Genomic DNA, 12,968 nt, shown 5'->3' on the forward strand with positions numbered 1-12,968 from the left:
AACTCTTCCTATCCCAGGTCGGGCTGGGGGATATGTTATCCAACTCTCTGTATTTCATCAACTTCACTGCTTGGTAAGTAAGTGGACCCTCAAGATTACTGTATATCGCACCCTGGACTAACGTGAGGCGTAATTTCTAGAACGTGATCCGGAAGGGCATTTATGGGGATGTCGACATGACGAACCAAGATGATCTGCAGGGCATAGAACATATTGATCACTGTGTTGATATACTCCGGCAGGGTATAATGGTATGTTTGTCCTTATATCCTTCTATAATGTACCGCAAATATTTGGTCTGGAAATTAACTGCCAATAATGACGGCTGTAGTGCAGTAGTGACATTACTCCTATAACTTATGCACGTACATCTCTTCATTCCAGAATGAAGCCCGTGAATGAGGTCGTGCATAGCTGTCGAAATTTCGCGAATATCCAGCAATGGGCATGGAACAGACGGCTCATGGAGGAGCTAGACGAAGACACATTGGTCACTGACGACCCCCTCGGTTGGGGATCTTACACGTATTCTCCTTGATCGGGGCTTGCATTGGGGACATATCATACCGTGGGGTGCTTATATTGATATTTAGGTTAGGAATATTTGCTAACTTATAGTTGTTATATATCTCAGGAGTTCCACATTGGGTATCCTATATATTTTTCTTTTCCCTGATAGACCCTGGCCTCTGGGTCGAGACTCTGGTAACTATGCTACTTCCATTTACATGGAACATGGTGTGTTGTGGAAGTTACAAACACCTGTCAAGTTCCCATGGTGTTCTGTTTGTTGAGGATGTTTGATAAGACATCAAATATATTTGATGCCTTTCTCAGCACCTCGGTCGGCATGCCCTCAATTCAAAAATCCATCTGTCCACTTTATTGATATTGAACGCAGGCATACTGCATATTGACTGCATATATGTGGCGAAGAGATCACTGCAGAATCGAGTACAAACACCTGTTCAGCTTGATTCTGTGGGATTCTCTACTGTCTGGAGCTGACTGCTGGTGCGTGTCAAATACTCGATAGATTCCCTCGATTTTGAGGTTTGTACACAATTCAATTTGGATCGTGTATCCTCAAGCTTTCATCTGTTCACGTACTCCAAACCGCCATCGTCATCACCTGTCATTTCTCAACACTGTTTCTGCATATATGCCAAGCTCAGAATTGTGCTCCCATACCCACTCAGATATTTGTGAGAAGTTTCTACACATATGCGTTGTCGAGACGCGAGCTTCGGGTTGCCCGTTGTCATAATCGGTGTAGAAGAGCAGTCCGGTGGCACTATTGCACATAAGCACCTGCCGTAGCAAATCTATACAGTGATCTGGTATATTGCGCTCGTTAGGAAGCAGTTACAACGGTCGCGAGCGCGGTTGATTGAACTTACCAACATGTTTCCACACAAGCTCAGGTGGGTCTCGAAAAGTATCAACGTGGTTATAGTGGTCTCTCCAAATGAACTTTCGAGTTATATCCAAGCAATGCAGATGATGAAAAACTTCAACCGTTGCGTAGTAATGATTATAAGAACCCTTGGTGGGCTTTGTCGTAGCATCAAATGCTTGCAGTGTTCTATAGTCCACTAAGATCATGGGGTCTGCACTCACTTGTAAGCTGAGTTCAAATGACACATGTGATCTCCGAACGCGCATAACATACGATCAACTAGCTTCTCCCAAGCTTCATCAAGCTCTTTACGAGGCTGACCTTTATATATGGAGGTAGAGAAGAGCTCAGCCTCGAATTTCAGGGGGGCAGTCGTCGTTAGCTGTGGTAAAGGGTCTTCCCGCTTTATTAGTATGGATATAAAAGAAGTGACATCGGAGAAGGAGGTTGCTGACAGTTACCCAGGGTGCCCCTCTGATCTCCTCCTTCGCTAGACACAGGTTGTGGTAAGCATGTGTTTAGCCCACGGAGAGCCCATAAATTCAAAAGGACAGCAGAGCAGAATAGAGCAGTGTGGAGACACATCATGCCGATGCGCGCTCGGTAGGACGGGTTTACCTTCCCAAGCTCTTCAATTCCGCTGGCGTCCATTCTGATTAACTGTCCAAGGAAAATGCCGAATGTCACATGCAGGTGATTAGCTTTCCTGTTTCATTTTCTGTCACTCGAAGGGATAACTGGAATATGTATAGGAGCTCTACGCAGTAAAGGCAGGTATGAGTCTACCCCGCAGTCTAACTTGTACAATAAAGGTACGACACCTGGCCTGCGTTTCTCACGACCCACTTAGTAAACCTGCCTTATTAGGCTTTGATAATCCTGAGCCAACATTGATTAAGCTGATCGTCTCTACCTAAGAACCACTTACTGTTTCCAGGCGGCTGTAGCAGGGCATGGGTGGCAGTTTTTAATGTAAAGAAACTACTTGTCAGTGTAGTAGGGCTGTCGATAGCCAACGAATCGAAGATGAATCATGACAGAAGCAACTCAGTACATTCCTGGTAAGAACATGACTGAATCTTGAAGAGGTTCAGTACAGTCAATCGGTTGGGAAACTAAATAACTCCTTAACTAGTTATATCAGTAGTTGGTTAGTTAACGTCACTGGCGGTTCGCTGACATCTGCAGGGGGCGGCGTCTACTCTCTTCCAGACCCCTTGCACACGTCACATTTGATCACTTATTCCATAGGTCTGGTGACATCCGTCAGCCTTCATATGTCATCTTTAGCTTTGGCCTCACATACTATATCACATTCGTGTCTGCGTCTTTATGGCATTGTTTGCTCCCCGCGGTTAATTTTCACCTCAGCAAAGCCGTCCTTACCTTTTATCTGGTCAAAGTCTATCTCATGACTGAGCCCCCTATTTATGTGGGATCACTGGCAATAACCTCCTAAAGTGACTCCCATGAATATCGATTTCCTGAAGAAGCATATCTTTGAAATTATATGTCATGCCAGCTAGTCAGTGCAGGATCTTTGTATGCAGCCTCGGACTACAGTTATTCATTCAAGCGGCCTGTGCGCGTATTTTGGGGAGGAGGGGGAGAGGAACCCCCATACATTTATAAACATATATTATCTTTTCACTTCCCTGACTCACGCTTGCTTCCGGCAAGTCTCATTAACCGCGCAAAAGGAACATACTGCATTTTCTACCGTACACTACTCTAAGATGAAGAGGTATGTCTTTATTACTGCCTTTACTGGCGTAGCTTCTCTCGCCATAGCTCCTTCTTTGAATCTCGAGGTACGGCTTGATCTTTTTCCCGTTAGGCCAAATCCGCTGAAACCATGCTACTAGAGAAACGAGATCGACATCCACAGCCCAAGCTTCCCCCCAACCGTTGATAAAGAGAACACTAGAAGCACCTGGGTAACCTCGTACAACAACGCCGAATGGGCACGCACTGGACATTGGGTATTATTGGACACAAGTTTTCTTGTTAAGTTCGTTCTAATGACAAACTAGCTGCCTACCGGGCCAGGATATCTTGATCTCGAGACCCTTGAAAAGGGATACCAAGCACATCTTATGGCGACACACGATCCAATTTCATGGCTACATTCAAGTCTCCCTATGGCCAAGCGGTTCTTCGGTTGGTGATAATATTATGAGCAATATTACGGTTTAGCGTGGTGGCTGGTTTGTTGGGTGGATGAAGCTGGAGATCGAGAGTCCTCGAGATTGATGTTACATGTGTCGGAATTCAGTCCTCGGATATGGAATATGAATTATCTAGATTGCCGATTGTTTTGTATTAACCAAATTCATCTTGACCCCATTAGAATGCCAGATAGGGGCCCACTACATCCTGGGTTGCGACAGCAGGATTTCTGCCTCAGGCGCCCTATTCTCCACTTCCTTTTTATATCAGCTGCAATACATGTATACTAGATACATATTATAAGTGTATATATTAAGTTCCAGAGCCTCTAGATATAAAGTGGTTGAGCTATAATAGTATTTTGTATGGTGTGGTAGTTATTGGGGTGGGCTGACTAACTGTGTGGGCGGATCGACCGTGAATTACGTTAATATGGCTTCCACCTGGAGGCTCCATCAGCCTATGACATCTTTAGCATCACCCCAAGGGCGCCTTTTTTAGCCTTGCTCGGCGAAGTGGGTTACGTCAAAGATATGGTCTGCTTCAACTTCCTTTATAAGCAGTCAACAGCTTTCCGATTCGTCTTATTGGTCCTGGGCAATCACGAGCCGTACCATAGCAGTTGGGCCGAAACAAAAGCTAAGAGAATTCTGGAGAGTAGATCCATAGCGCACGTCCGGGTGACGAGGTACTTGGGAAACTGATTGTGTTTGATCAAACTCGCTACAATCCTTAGCTGCATATTACTCTCCCACGCCGCTCAAAACCAAGTGGAGAACGCTAGCTTTGGTCTTAATGATTTCTACAGCACCCACGATTGGTCTCTTGAATCCCACCAAGACGCACATCGCGCAGACTTTACCTGGCTAAACAAGGAGATTGACTCGGTCTACCAAGAGCCTGGTCGGAGAGTTTGGTTTTTACGCATTACTTATTATACTCTCTTTATCCCTTTAGGAACTTTAGGAACGCTGCTCATTCCCTTGGTTCCTAGGAAACACTAGGAACGTTTGCTGTTTTCTAGTATTCCCTTGTTCCTTGGAACGTCAATGTCAATCGTCGTTTTCTTCCTGCTTGGCGTCGAAGACGAAGAAATCGCTAGTATTGCCAAGTGTTCTACGCGCAGGGGACATGGCGGGCTTTGGATCAAGATGTACACGTGTAGGTCGACGAACGGCGAAGACGCCTGCCACTGGCGGGAGACGCGGTTGTGTGATGAGAAGCGACTGGAGTCGTGAAATGGCTGGCTCAGGTGCTTCGACATGGAGGCGCAGTACGAATATTAAAACCGGTGGTGGAATGCAAGTGGATTTATTGGAGGGAATGACGGCTTACCGCGAGGCCCGCAGGTGGAAGAGGCAGCCGGCGAAGCCGGCGTCTGCAGGACAGGGGCTGTAAGTGCCTAAGAGGGGGGGTTACACGTTCGAGTCTCTGTACCCCCGCAGGCCCCGTCAAGCCGTCCAACTGAACAACTTTAATTATGTCACTTCCTGGGAGTTTCTTGTCTTTGATCAAGATGTTCTCTCCAGGTCCAACCTGCCCAGGCGACTCATCATCGATACCTCGTACCAAATCATTATTTTCTATATATTTGCAGCGAAGTCAGCCCGAGGTAGCATTGAGCTAGGCCGAGAGGCCAAGTCAAGCTACAAATGTCGTGGTACCCCGCTAGCCCTGCCCCCTCCCCGGGGCCGGCTCGACCCGTCGTCAGCGCGGCGGATTGCGAGGCTCGCCGTCAACCTGGATGATGCAAAGCTCAAGGTCTCGCTCGAGAACCTCGACCTGCTTGGGCGCTGTCCGGCGCACAGCAAACTCGATGCCGCGTGGGTGTCCAGATTGAAGGGATGTGGAGGGAGAAATGCGGTTATGGGTTGGGTTTCCTTGCCACTTTTCAAGTCGTGATGAGCTAGCATTTATCTGCTTTCCCAAAAAGATTCCTGATAGCCAAGTACGCATGCAGCCAAATTGCAAAAGATTTTTTTAAGGAATTAGGGATGGATATTGTAAGCGTTTTAGGTCTTTCGAGCAATTCACTAAACCTTCTTCTTCAGGAGCCTCCCTGAAACCTTCAAATCCCTACGGGTTAGAAGCCCGGAACCTCAATCATGGATGGCTGCCGACGTGTTTCTATTCCCTCTTTAGGCAGGTTTGAAGCCAAGCAGAGCTCTCTGCCACCGCCTCCAAGCCGCGATATTGGAAGCGCTGAATCTGTTGAATCAATCAAGACCCACCCCGCCCTACCAGCCATGTCTCACGCAAGGAATCCGCTGCATAGCCCAGCAAGATGCCGAGAACAGTTTATAGTGATCAAGTTATCTAGCGAGGCGAGATTCCGGCAAGTTAGTCTTGCAAGAAAAGTAGCTGCAAAGACAGTTGATCCGAGTCATTCTGACAACTGGCCCTGAAGCCAAGGTATCTGGATGCATTGCCCTGCTACGGGGAGAAAAGGTTTGGTCTTGCGGTGTGCTTTTTCTCCTCCTCCTCCTCCTCCTCCTCCTCCTCCTCCTCCTCCTCCTCCCCCTATCCGTTCCGGCTCGCCTTCAGTAGAGATGAACCCTTCGACTACAGCGCGTATGCCTCTATTGCGTCTTTTCTTGTGGAGGCCTCTACCGGCAAGTGATGGGAAGAATCGGAAAATGCCGTCGAGGTGGACATGCACTGAGCCAGCGTGTATGCCTTGGTGAGTCTCGAATCCTACCGTTATCACGTTTTGGTTGTCGTTTTTGTCTCTGGAGGAGCGATGCGCTTTGGAGCTTCTGTGGGGTAGGTAGAGTACAGTTAGCTTGAGGTGGGGTCTGGGTTGAAGGTAAGTATTTAAAAAGAAAGAAAGAAAAGGAGGAAAGAGAGGAAGAGAGGAAGGAAGGACGAAGCGAGAAAGAAACATTACTTGATCTCCATCGCAGTGACTCGTGGATCTTAGGAATGGATGAGTTCATGTCTGCTTTTGATCATTAGACTTCCTTACAGGTTTCTCTATTTCATCACAGACTCCAACTGTCACAGTTGACCATCGCGCCCCGTCGGATCCATTGCTAGCTGCGATTTCTTCAAGAGTGGGCCCTACATATTCAACGGGGACTTTAAACTCGGCAACGTTATGGGCCATGATGAAGATGAAACCCTATAGGAGAGACACGATACGTGTACAAGTTATTGTCTTTCTGTTATTGGGCTAAGGTATTGGGAAATTTAGCAGCCGAGCGACAAGAGAACTGACTTCCCTCAAGTATGCACAGTGCGGTGTGACTCACTTCCTGGCGATAGAAGTTTCGCGTACGCCGCGGGAGTTCAAATCCGGTCGATGGCCACATACAGCACCTTCAGGAAACACCTAGAAGCATTCTTCATCGTTGGTCAGATGAGAAGATTAGGGGACCTACCTCAGTACTCACCGGGATAGAGACACTACATCATAGTCTTAATAGTAGTCTTCATTACATGTAAGTCGCACCCAAAGAGAACCGCATACGATCCCTTCAAATTCTTGCTTTAGGACCAGGTAGGTTGAGCCCCTTCATCATCCATTCATCTAAGAGAAGCTCTGTCGCTGTAGGCCTGTCTTTCGGATTCCATTGCAGGGCCTTTCGGAGCCATCGCAGGAATCCCTGCTTGTCCTCCCCACGGATTTTGGCGGCTAGGGTCTCTAGATTGATATTGGGGAGGGGAGCCGAACGGTCCCAGTTTCCTTTGAGTTGAAGGTATTAGCAGATAGTCCTCTCGAGCGGATAAACGCCAGGATCATACCCGATTTGTCCCAGAATACCGAACTGAGTTTGCTCGCGTCGCGAAACTCGGATGATGGAGGGCCCAGAAGCGCAACCAGCTCTGCAAGATGGACCCGATCATCAAAAATGCCATCCGGGTTTCTACCATCAATGAGAGTATGTTAACAAACAATATCCCATGCCTTTGTTGATACGAGTTAGTAAAGGTCGGACAGCCCAGAGCAAACGAGGCATCTGTCGAAAGAATGACAGCACGTACAACCATGGCAACATTCCAGGTGTCTACTTTATAATCCCACTGCATCCTGAGAATAATCCCCGGGGCCCTGTAGACGTTGGGCATAATATCTTCACTGTGCTCCTGGTCGCCAAGTCGAGCTTCGCCAAAGTCACTAAGTAGGGGTATGCCGTCACTCGCTGGGAATCTTGACGATTCGTAGACGGTCCGGTCCTTTAGCACTTTTCTGGCTGACGGTGCCTTGACTGCTTCTTCTTCAAAACGTGAAAGGGCTTCCTCGTCAGGTGCTGGGAGGAGCAGGTTCTTAAGTTGAAGGTCTTGATTGTCGTCAGCGGTACATTTCCAATCGCCGACAAATGTAAATTTACCTGTGTGGACCACATTAGAGACAGAATGTAGATAGTCTAGAACCAGAAGTAGTTGCCTGATGCAAGGCTTCAAATCTTCCAGCGTCATCGCTTGACCGGGAATCCGTCGCAAGAGTTCACCTGCGCTGATTCCCAGGGGTTCATGTACAAGGCAAATATGACGGCCATGAGACCCTTGGATGGAAAAATGATCAAGGAGCTGGCGAATGAACCTTTTGCCAGGGTGTCTTGTTGACACGGAGTTCATACGTTCGTAGATCTTCAGCTCATGGTTTGTTTCCCGATTATCCGTGACGTATACTTTCAAAGCAACGTAGTTAGAGTCACTGGTTGTAACCAGTCATTAAAACCTGCTTGATCATCACTGGGACAGATTGGTCGTACTAACTATAGATCCTTGCCAAACCATACAGTAGACGTCACTCCATAGCCCAACTTAGCAAGTACTTGGTACCTATCGTTGAGCACCTAGCCTTGTTGCACTGGGTAATATTTGGTCGGTTGGTAACTTGGCAAAGTCTCTTCCTCGATCTCAAATGACGGGTCAATCGCGTTGTAACCAGAACTTGGAAATATTCTAGGGGTTGATGACCATTGCGACGAGAACATTACCGTGGGATGCGACAATTTGCGTGTACTACTTTGCAAGCGAGATGAAAACAGGCGTGGAGAACAAGGGGTTGAGTGCAAAACAACTGTGGAGATTTGATGATGAGGAAAGGAAAGGCAAATGTTGCGAGAAGCTCGTATAATACTTCCCATCATAAAAAAAAAAAAAAAAAAAAAACAAACACTCAATTTCTTCTAGTGGGTAGAGGAAATGACAATTGCGGGGACAGAACATTGGTTACTTGTAGCAAGACCCCGAACAGACGTTCCCAGGTCATCGGGGCTACATTGCTTATTAAGCACCTTTGGTCATGTGTTTTCTGCACGAACTCAACTGGTCTTGCTTCTTGTAATGCCAGGTGCTTATCTCATGAAAAGGAAAGGACGGAAAGTTGAAGTAATCGCATACTAGTCACCGAGGTATGGCCTATAGTACTAAGTTCGTGGCAAATATGCAGAATGAGATGTTTATAATGCCGCGGTCATCATATATACTACTGTGCTAAAGAGAGATTATATACACTACCGGATGAAAAAAGCGAAGAATAAGAAGCGCAAGAATTCAAACCAGACAAAAGCCAGCCCAAAACCAAACCCAAACCCAAAAGTCATACATCCATAACTAACCTCCTCTGACTCGTCTCCTCCCCATGAACCGTACTCTGCTGCGTCATCTCAGTCCTAACTTCTATCCCCCCTCCACCAGCACTACTACTCCCCTCCCCGCTCCCTCTGCCATAGCCCTGGGCCGGAGCCGGACCCTGTACATCGACATCAATCGTACACAGCCCCAAGTCCCGATCCTGCGAATAAAGCGCCATCTTCGGCCCCTGAGCCTTGGACTTAGTGAGCGTCGTGAGTGTCCGCCCGCGCGAGTACGGGGTATTGTAGCTCTGCGTGGAGAGCAGCTTCGGGAAGATGCGGCTAACTATGGGACGTAGAAAGGGGAGACAGGCGCAGATGATGGCGACGTTGCATTCGGCGGCGGTCCAGTAGGCGGCGGCGACGTTGCTGTAGGATGTGTCTGGGCTTTTGGCTACTTTGCGGAGGCTAGAGAGGCGGAGGATGCTGGTTATGACGACTCTGTTCGGGTTTGTTAGTATGATAAAAGGTATTGGGAAGTTGGATCATGGATTGGATGGTGAATTGTGAGCAGTGGGGCTGTGATATACGTACAATCCGCCGATAGCAAAAACAGCCATGAGCGCAAGTTTCTGTATGCGCGGAAGCTGCAGATGAGAGAGGAGAGGCATCGGCATGATGAGCAAGGCTAGATCGGTAGCGATGTTCATGGATGCGTTGAAGAACCACACGGCCTCGAAGCTGAGACAGGAGCCTGGGATTTCGTGGTTCCAGAACCGGGCCACTGGGACGCAGTTGACGTAGCCGCTGACGATGGCCCAGGTGGAGTAGATCGCCACGATGACCATCGTGATGTAGCAGGCGATGCGGAAGCTGTGGCCTGGGAAGATGCGCAGATATTGGAAGAGAATGGAGAACTTCGTGCAGGCCAGACTGGCGTTATACATGGGGATGGCAGCCCATAGGCGCTGAGGGGATGTTAGTGGAGAAGTGGTAGGTGGAGTTTTGGGGAGAGGTTACTTTTAATTGTTGTTGATTCTCATACGTAGAAAGATCGCTTGAGTGTCTTCCGAGGCCAAAGTGCGTTTCTGTGGCTGGTTAGATCTGATTATAGAAGTATAGAAGTTCAGAGACTGACCGGATGCTACTAGACCGAGGTAGATAATGGAGAATACCTGCTCATAAATTAGCAAGGACTTAGGCAACAAATTGATCTGACAAGGTGCTCTGACCAGAGAAAGAAGAATTGTCCAGTCTTCACGACCAGTAATTTTCATCAGTCCAATTCGAGCTAAGAATCGCATCGCGACAGTGACGGCGGCGATTGCTGTCAAGACGGCCGTGACCACCAAGGCTCTTTGCCCTCGACCGGCGCCATCGCCTGCAGCCCTGGGGAAAATCATATGGCGAAAATCGTCCTCCATTCTGAGGAGTGACTTGATTGCAACAACTCGGAGTGCCTCCAAGGATGTCCTTCGATATAGACAGTGGGGTGACCGTCCCTCCGCGTAGAAGTACAGTCTTCTGACTACTCAAACCCAAGCCTGGGTTAGCAGCTACTTTTGGTACAAGATAGCATCGAGGCTTGCAACTGGACCTGGGGTTAGTCAAGTAGTTGGTGGATTGTCGGTCTCTCGAAGGATGGGTCTTGTTATATTTTCCACTGCCCGCTACCCCAAACCCAAGAGTTGCTAGTATTTCAATAGTGCATGAACTCTTGTTAAAAGCAGAAGAAGCTCTCCGCGCATTGACAGTTCATTTTCAGTCTCGCTTGCTGAGTGGCTGCTAATTCTTTGCAATAGGGGAAAGTATGACCTGAGGGTACTTGGTCTCCACATGCGTCGTGGGCGAGGTGGGTGCAAGTGATTGGCATCAACGTCGTGTCAACTATGCCTCGTTTCGGCGATGGACAGTAGTGGTTCCATGGAACGCTGCTCCTGTCTTCTGCTAGAATTCCCCTGTCAAGAATGGCGCTCGAATGTCTGGCGGCACATTGCGGATCCGTCGGCAGTGCTGAAGCTTATGATTCGGCTGTCTTTGCTCCACCGTAGAGCCGGTTGCAACTTTCACCGTCGTGTTTGAATCAGTTCGCATGAAAAGTGCAAAGCATTTTCTTTTCTTCTTATTCCTTTTTAAGAAAGGCTGAGTGGGCGACTTCACCCCTGAGCAAGTAAATTAATTCAATAAAAGAGCTGTGGATGAGGTTCACACAACAACGAGATTTTGATGAATTCTCGAGTCGCTCCCGAAGCCCCAATAGTCCTGAGCACGAATCGTGGGAGGCTCTCTCTTGTGATGACGAACAGTAGATCCGCACAAAGTTTCGACTTGATGAAGCTATCGTGCCACGAGAATGCTCAGTGGGTATTCCGGCTTAAGCCTCCTCGGACTTCCAAGAGCGTTCTAGTAAACGAGAGTTCGTACCGAAAGAGCAGGTTAGTTGGGCAACTAACACATAGTGCAAGTCTGATCGCACGGTCCCCTCCCCTTGAGATTATCAATCATTGTCTGCCATACTCCGTGAACATTCGGTGAACATGACGATGTCAATATCAGGAGTGGCGGTGGGTCCAAAACGGGATTATTGACGGACTAAATGCCATTATTCATGGCTGAGGCGCCTCAGACAAGTCTCGAGTAGTTGCTGAAACGTAGTCAGTGACTGCTCGGATTTTCATCGGTCCAAAAGGGCGGATATGCGTGCCCCGAGTTTGCCGAAAGTTCTCACAAAGTCAATGATGAACTCAAGCATGCTCAACATTTGACTTCCGGTGAACCTAACTTGACAGTAGTTGTAGAGCAACTATCTAATGTCTTTTGAGCGAGAAATCTCCTACTCTGCACTCATTTTGCGACAAATATAACCTGGCACGAGGTGAAAATCTCCCACCGGAGTAGGCTCGAATAGTGATCGACACGACAGGACTTTTGAAAAGATCCGAGGATCGATAGACGGTTTGACGGTGCCGACTGGTTTCTTGGCAATCCGCACTTGCCATCTTTTGCACAATCTAACGGCGCCACACGGTAGTTGCGTTTTGCTTTTGCTACCTGAACCTCTGAGGTCGCGTTGATCAACCACGTGGATGAGTGCTTTCACGGTGCCGATCATCAATGAGAGGCAAAATTGGCTTAACATATTTTAGGCATAGATCTTGTATGTTTTCGTGATCTCCAGACGGTGTCACGGTAATCGTCAAGACTAGACTTACGTTGCTCACACAAAAGTCTCCCGACAAAGCGAGAAAGCAGAGGTAGACCGAAGCCATCTTGACTGCGGACTTCTAGATAAGTCAGTGCACGGAAACCACATAACAGGTGGTAGAAATCTTCCGCATGATTCAATCATTGCAAAGCAAATTAGCTCTAGTACCTAGTCGCCTTGAGCCTATCACAAATCCCGATCAGACAAGATAGAGCCTCGAGGACACCTTCCACGAGTCCGGGGAGATGATCCGATCCAGACCAACCGGAAATTTTCATACATAGCGCATGCAAGTATAAGGAGACGAGGGGGACACAAAGAGGGACGAGAGTCGAAGCCGAACACGAACACGACATGCAGGAATAGCGTAGGAATGCAGACACACTATTGTTTCGCAAGGCGATCAATAAGAATGCAGGGCTCTTGTCCCAGCCGCGTGGTACGAACGCCCCTATTGGAGTCGAGGGCTCAATAAATCTATGCATCTAAGGCTTGTTGACGCAAATATTTCCTGTTCTTGCAGTAAGTAGATTGTAGTTCCCGATAGTTCGATTCGATATCTATCCCTGCAGCTGGCCCCGTGATTGTGCATGCTCTCGATGCTCCCAGCAAAGGAGCAATAGGGAGTCCAGAAGTACAAGTCTATTGTATACGTCATTGCTAATTTTGACCC

General features: G+C 48.0%; 3 protein-coding genes across 3 annotated transcripts; 1 reads left to right on the forward strand and 2 right to left on the reverse strand.

The window, feature by feature from the left end:
* Nucleotides 1-4,807: 4,807 nt before the first annotated feature.
* Nucleotides 4,808-5,470, forward strand: LDX57_003199 (uncharacterized protein; the record flags this gene model as incomplete). The annotated part of the gene is made up of 2 exons (XM_046084841.1): nucleotides 4,808-4,962; nucleotides 5,014-5,470. 2 exons carry the CDS (start codon nucleotides 4,808-4,810, stop codon nucleotides 5,468-5,470), a joined length of 612 nt encoding a protein of 203 aa, XP_045940804.1.
* A 3,646-nt stretch (nucleotides 5,471-9,116) lies between these two features.
* On the reverse strand, nucleotides 9,117-10,037 carry LDX57_003200 (PTH11-like integral membrane protein; the record flags this gene model as incomplete). The annotated part of the gene is made up of 2 exons (XM_046084842.1): nucleotides 9,117-9,591; nucleotides 9,685-10,037. 2 exons carry the CDS (start codon nucleotides 10,035-10,037, stop codon nucleotides 9,117-9,119), a joined length of 828 nt encoding a protein of 275 aa, XP_045940805.1.
* Nucleotides 10,038-10,112: 75 nt separating this feature from the next.
* On the reverse strand, nucleotides 10,113-10,514 carry LDX57_003201 (uncharacterized protein; the record flags this gene model as incomplete). Its single annotated transcript, XM_046084843.1, has 1 exon — nucleotides 10,113-10,514. One exon carries the CDS (start codon nucleotides 10,512-10,514, stop codon nucleotides 10,113-10,115), a length of 402 nt encoding a protein of 133 aa, XP_045940806.1.
* Nucleotides 10,515-12,968: the final 2,454 nt, after the last annotated feature.

This window comes from Aspergillus melleus (genome assembly GCF_016097325.1).
Source record: "Aspergillus melleus strain CBS 546.65 chromosome Unknown contig2, whole genome shotgun sequence".
NCBI lineage: Eukaryota > Fungi > Ascomycota > Eurotiomycetes > Eurotiales > Aspergillaceae > Aspergillus > Aspergillus melleus.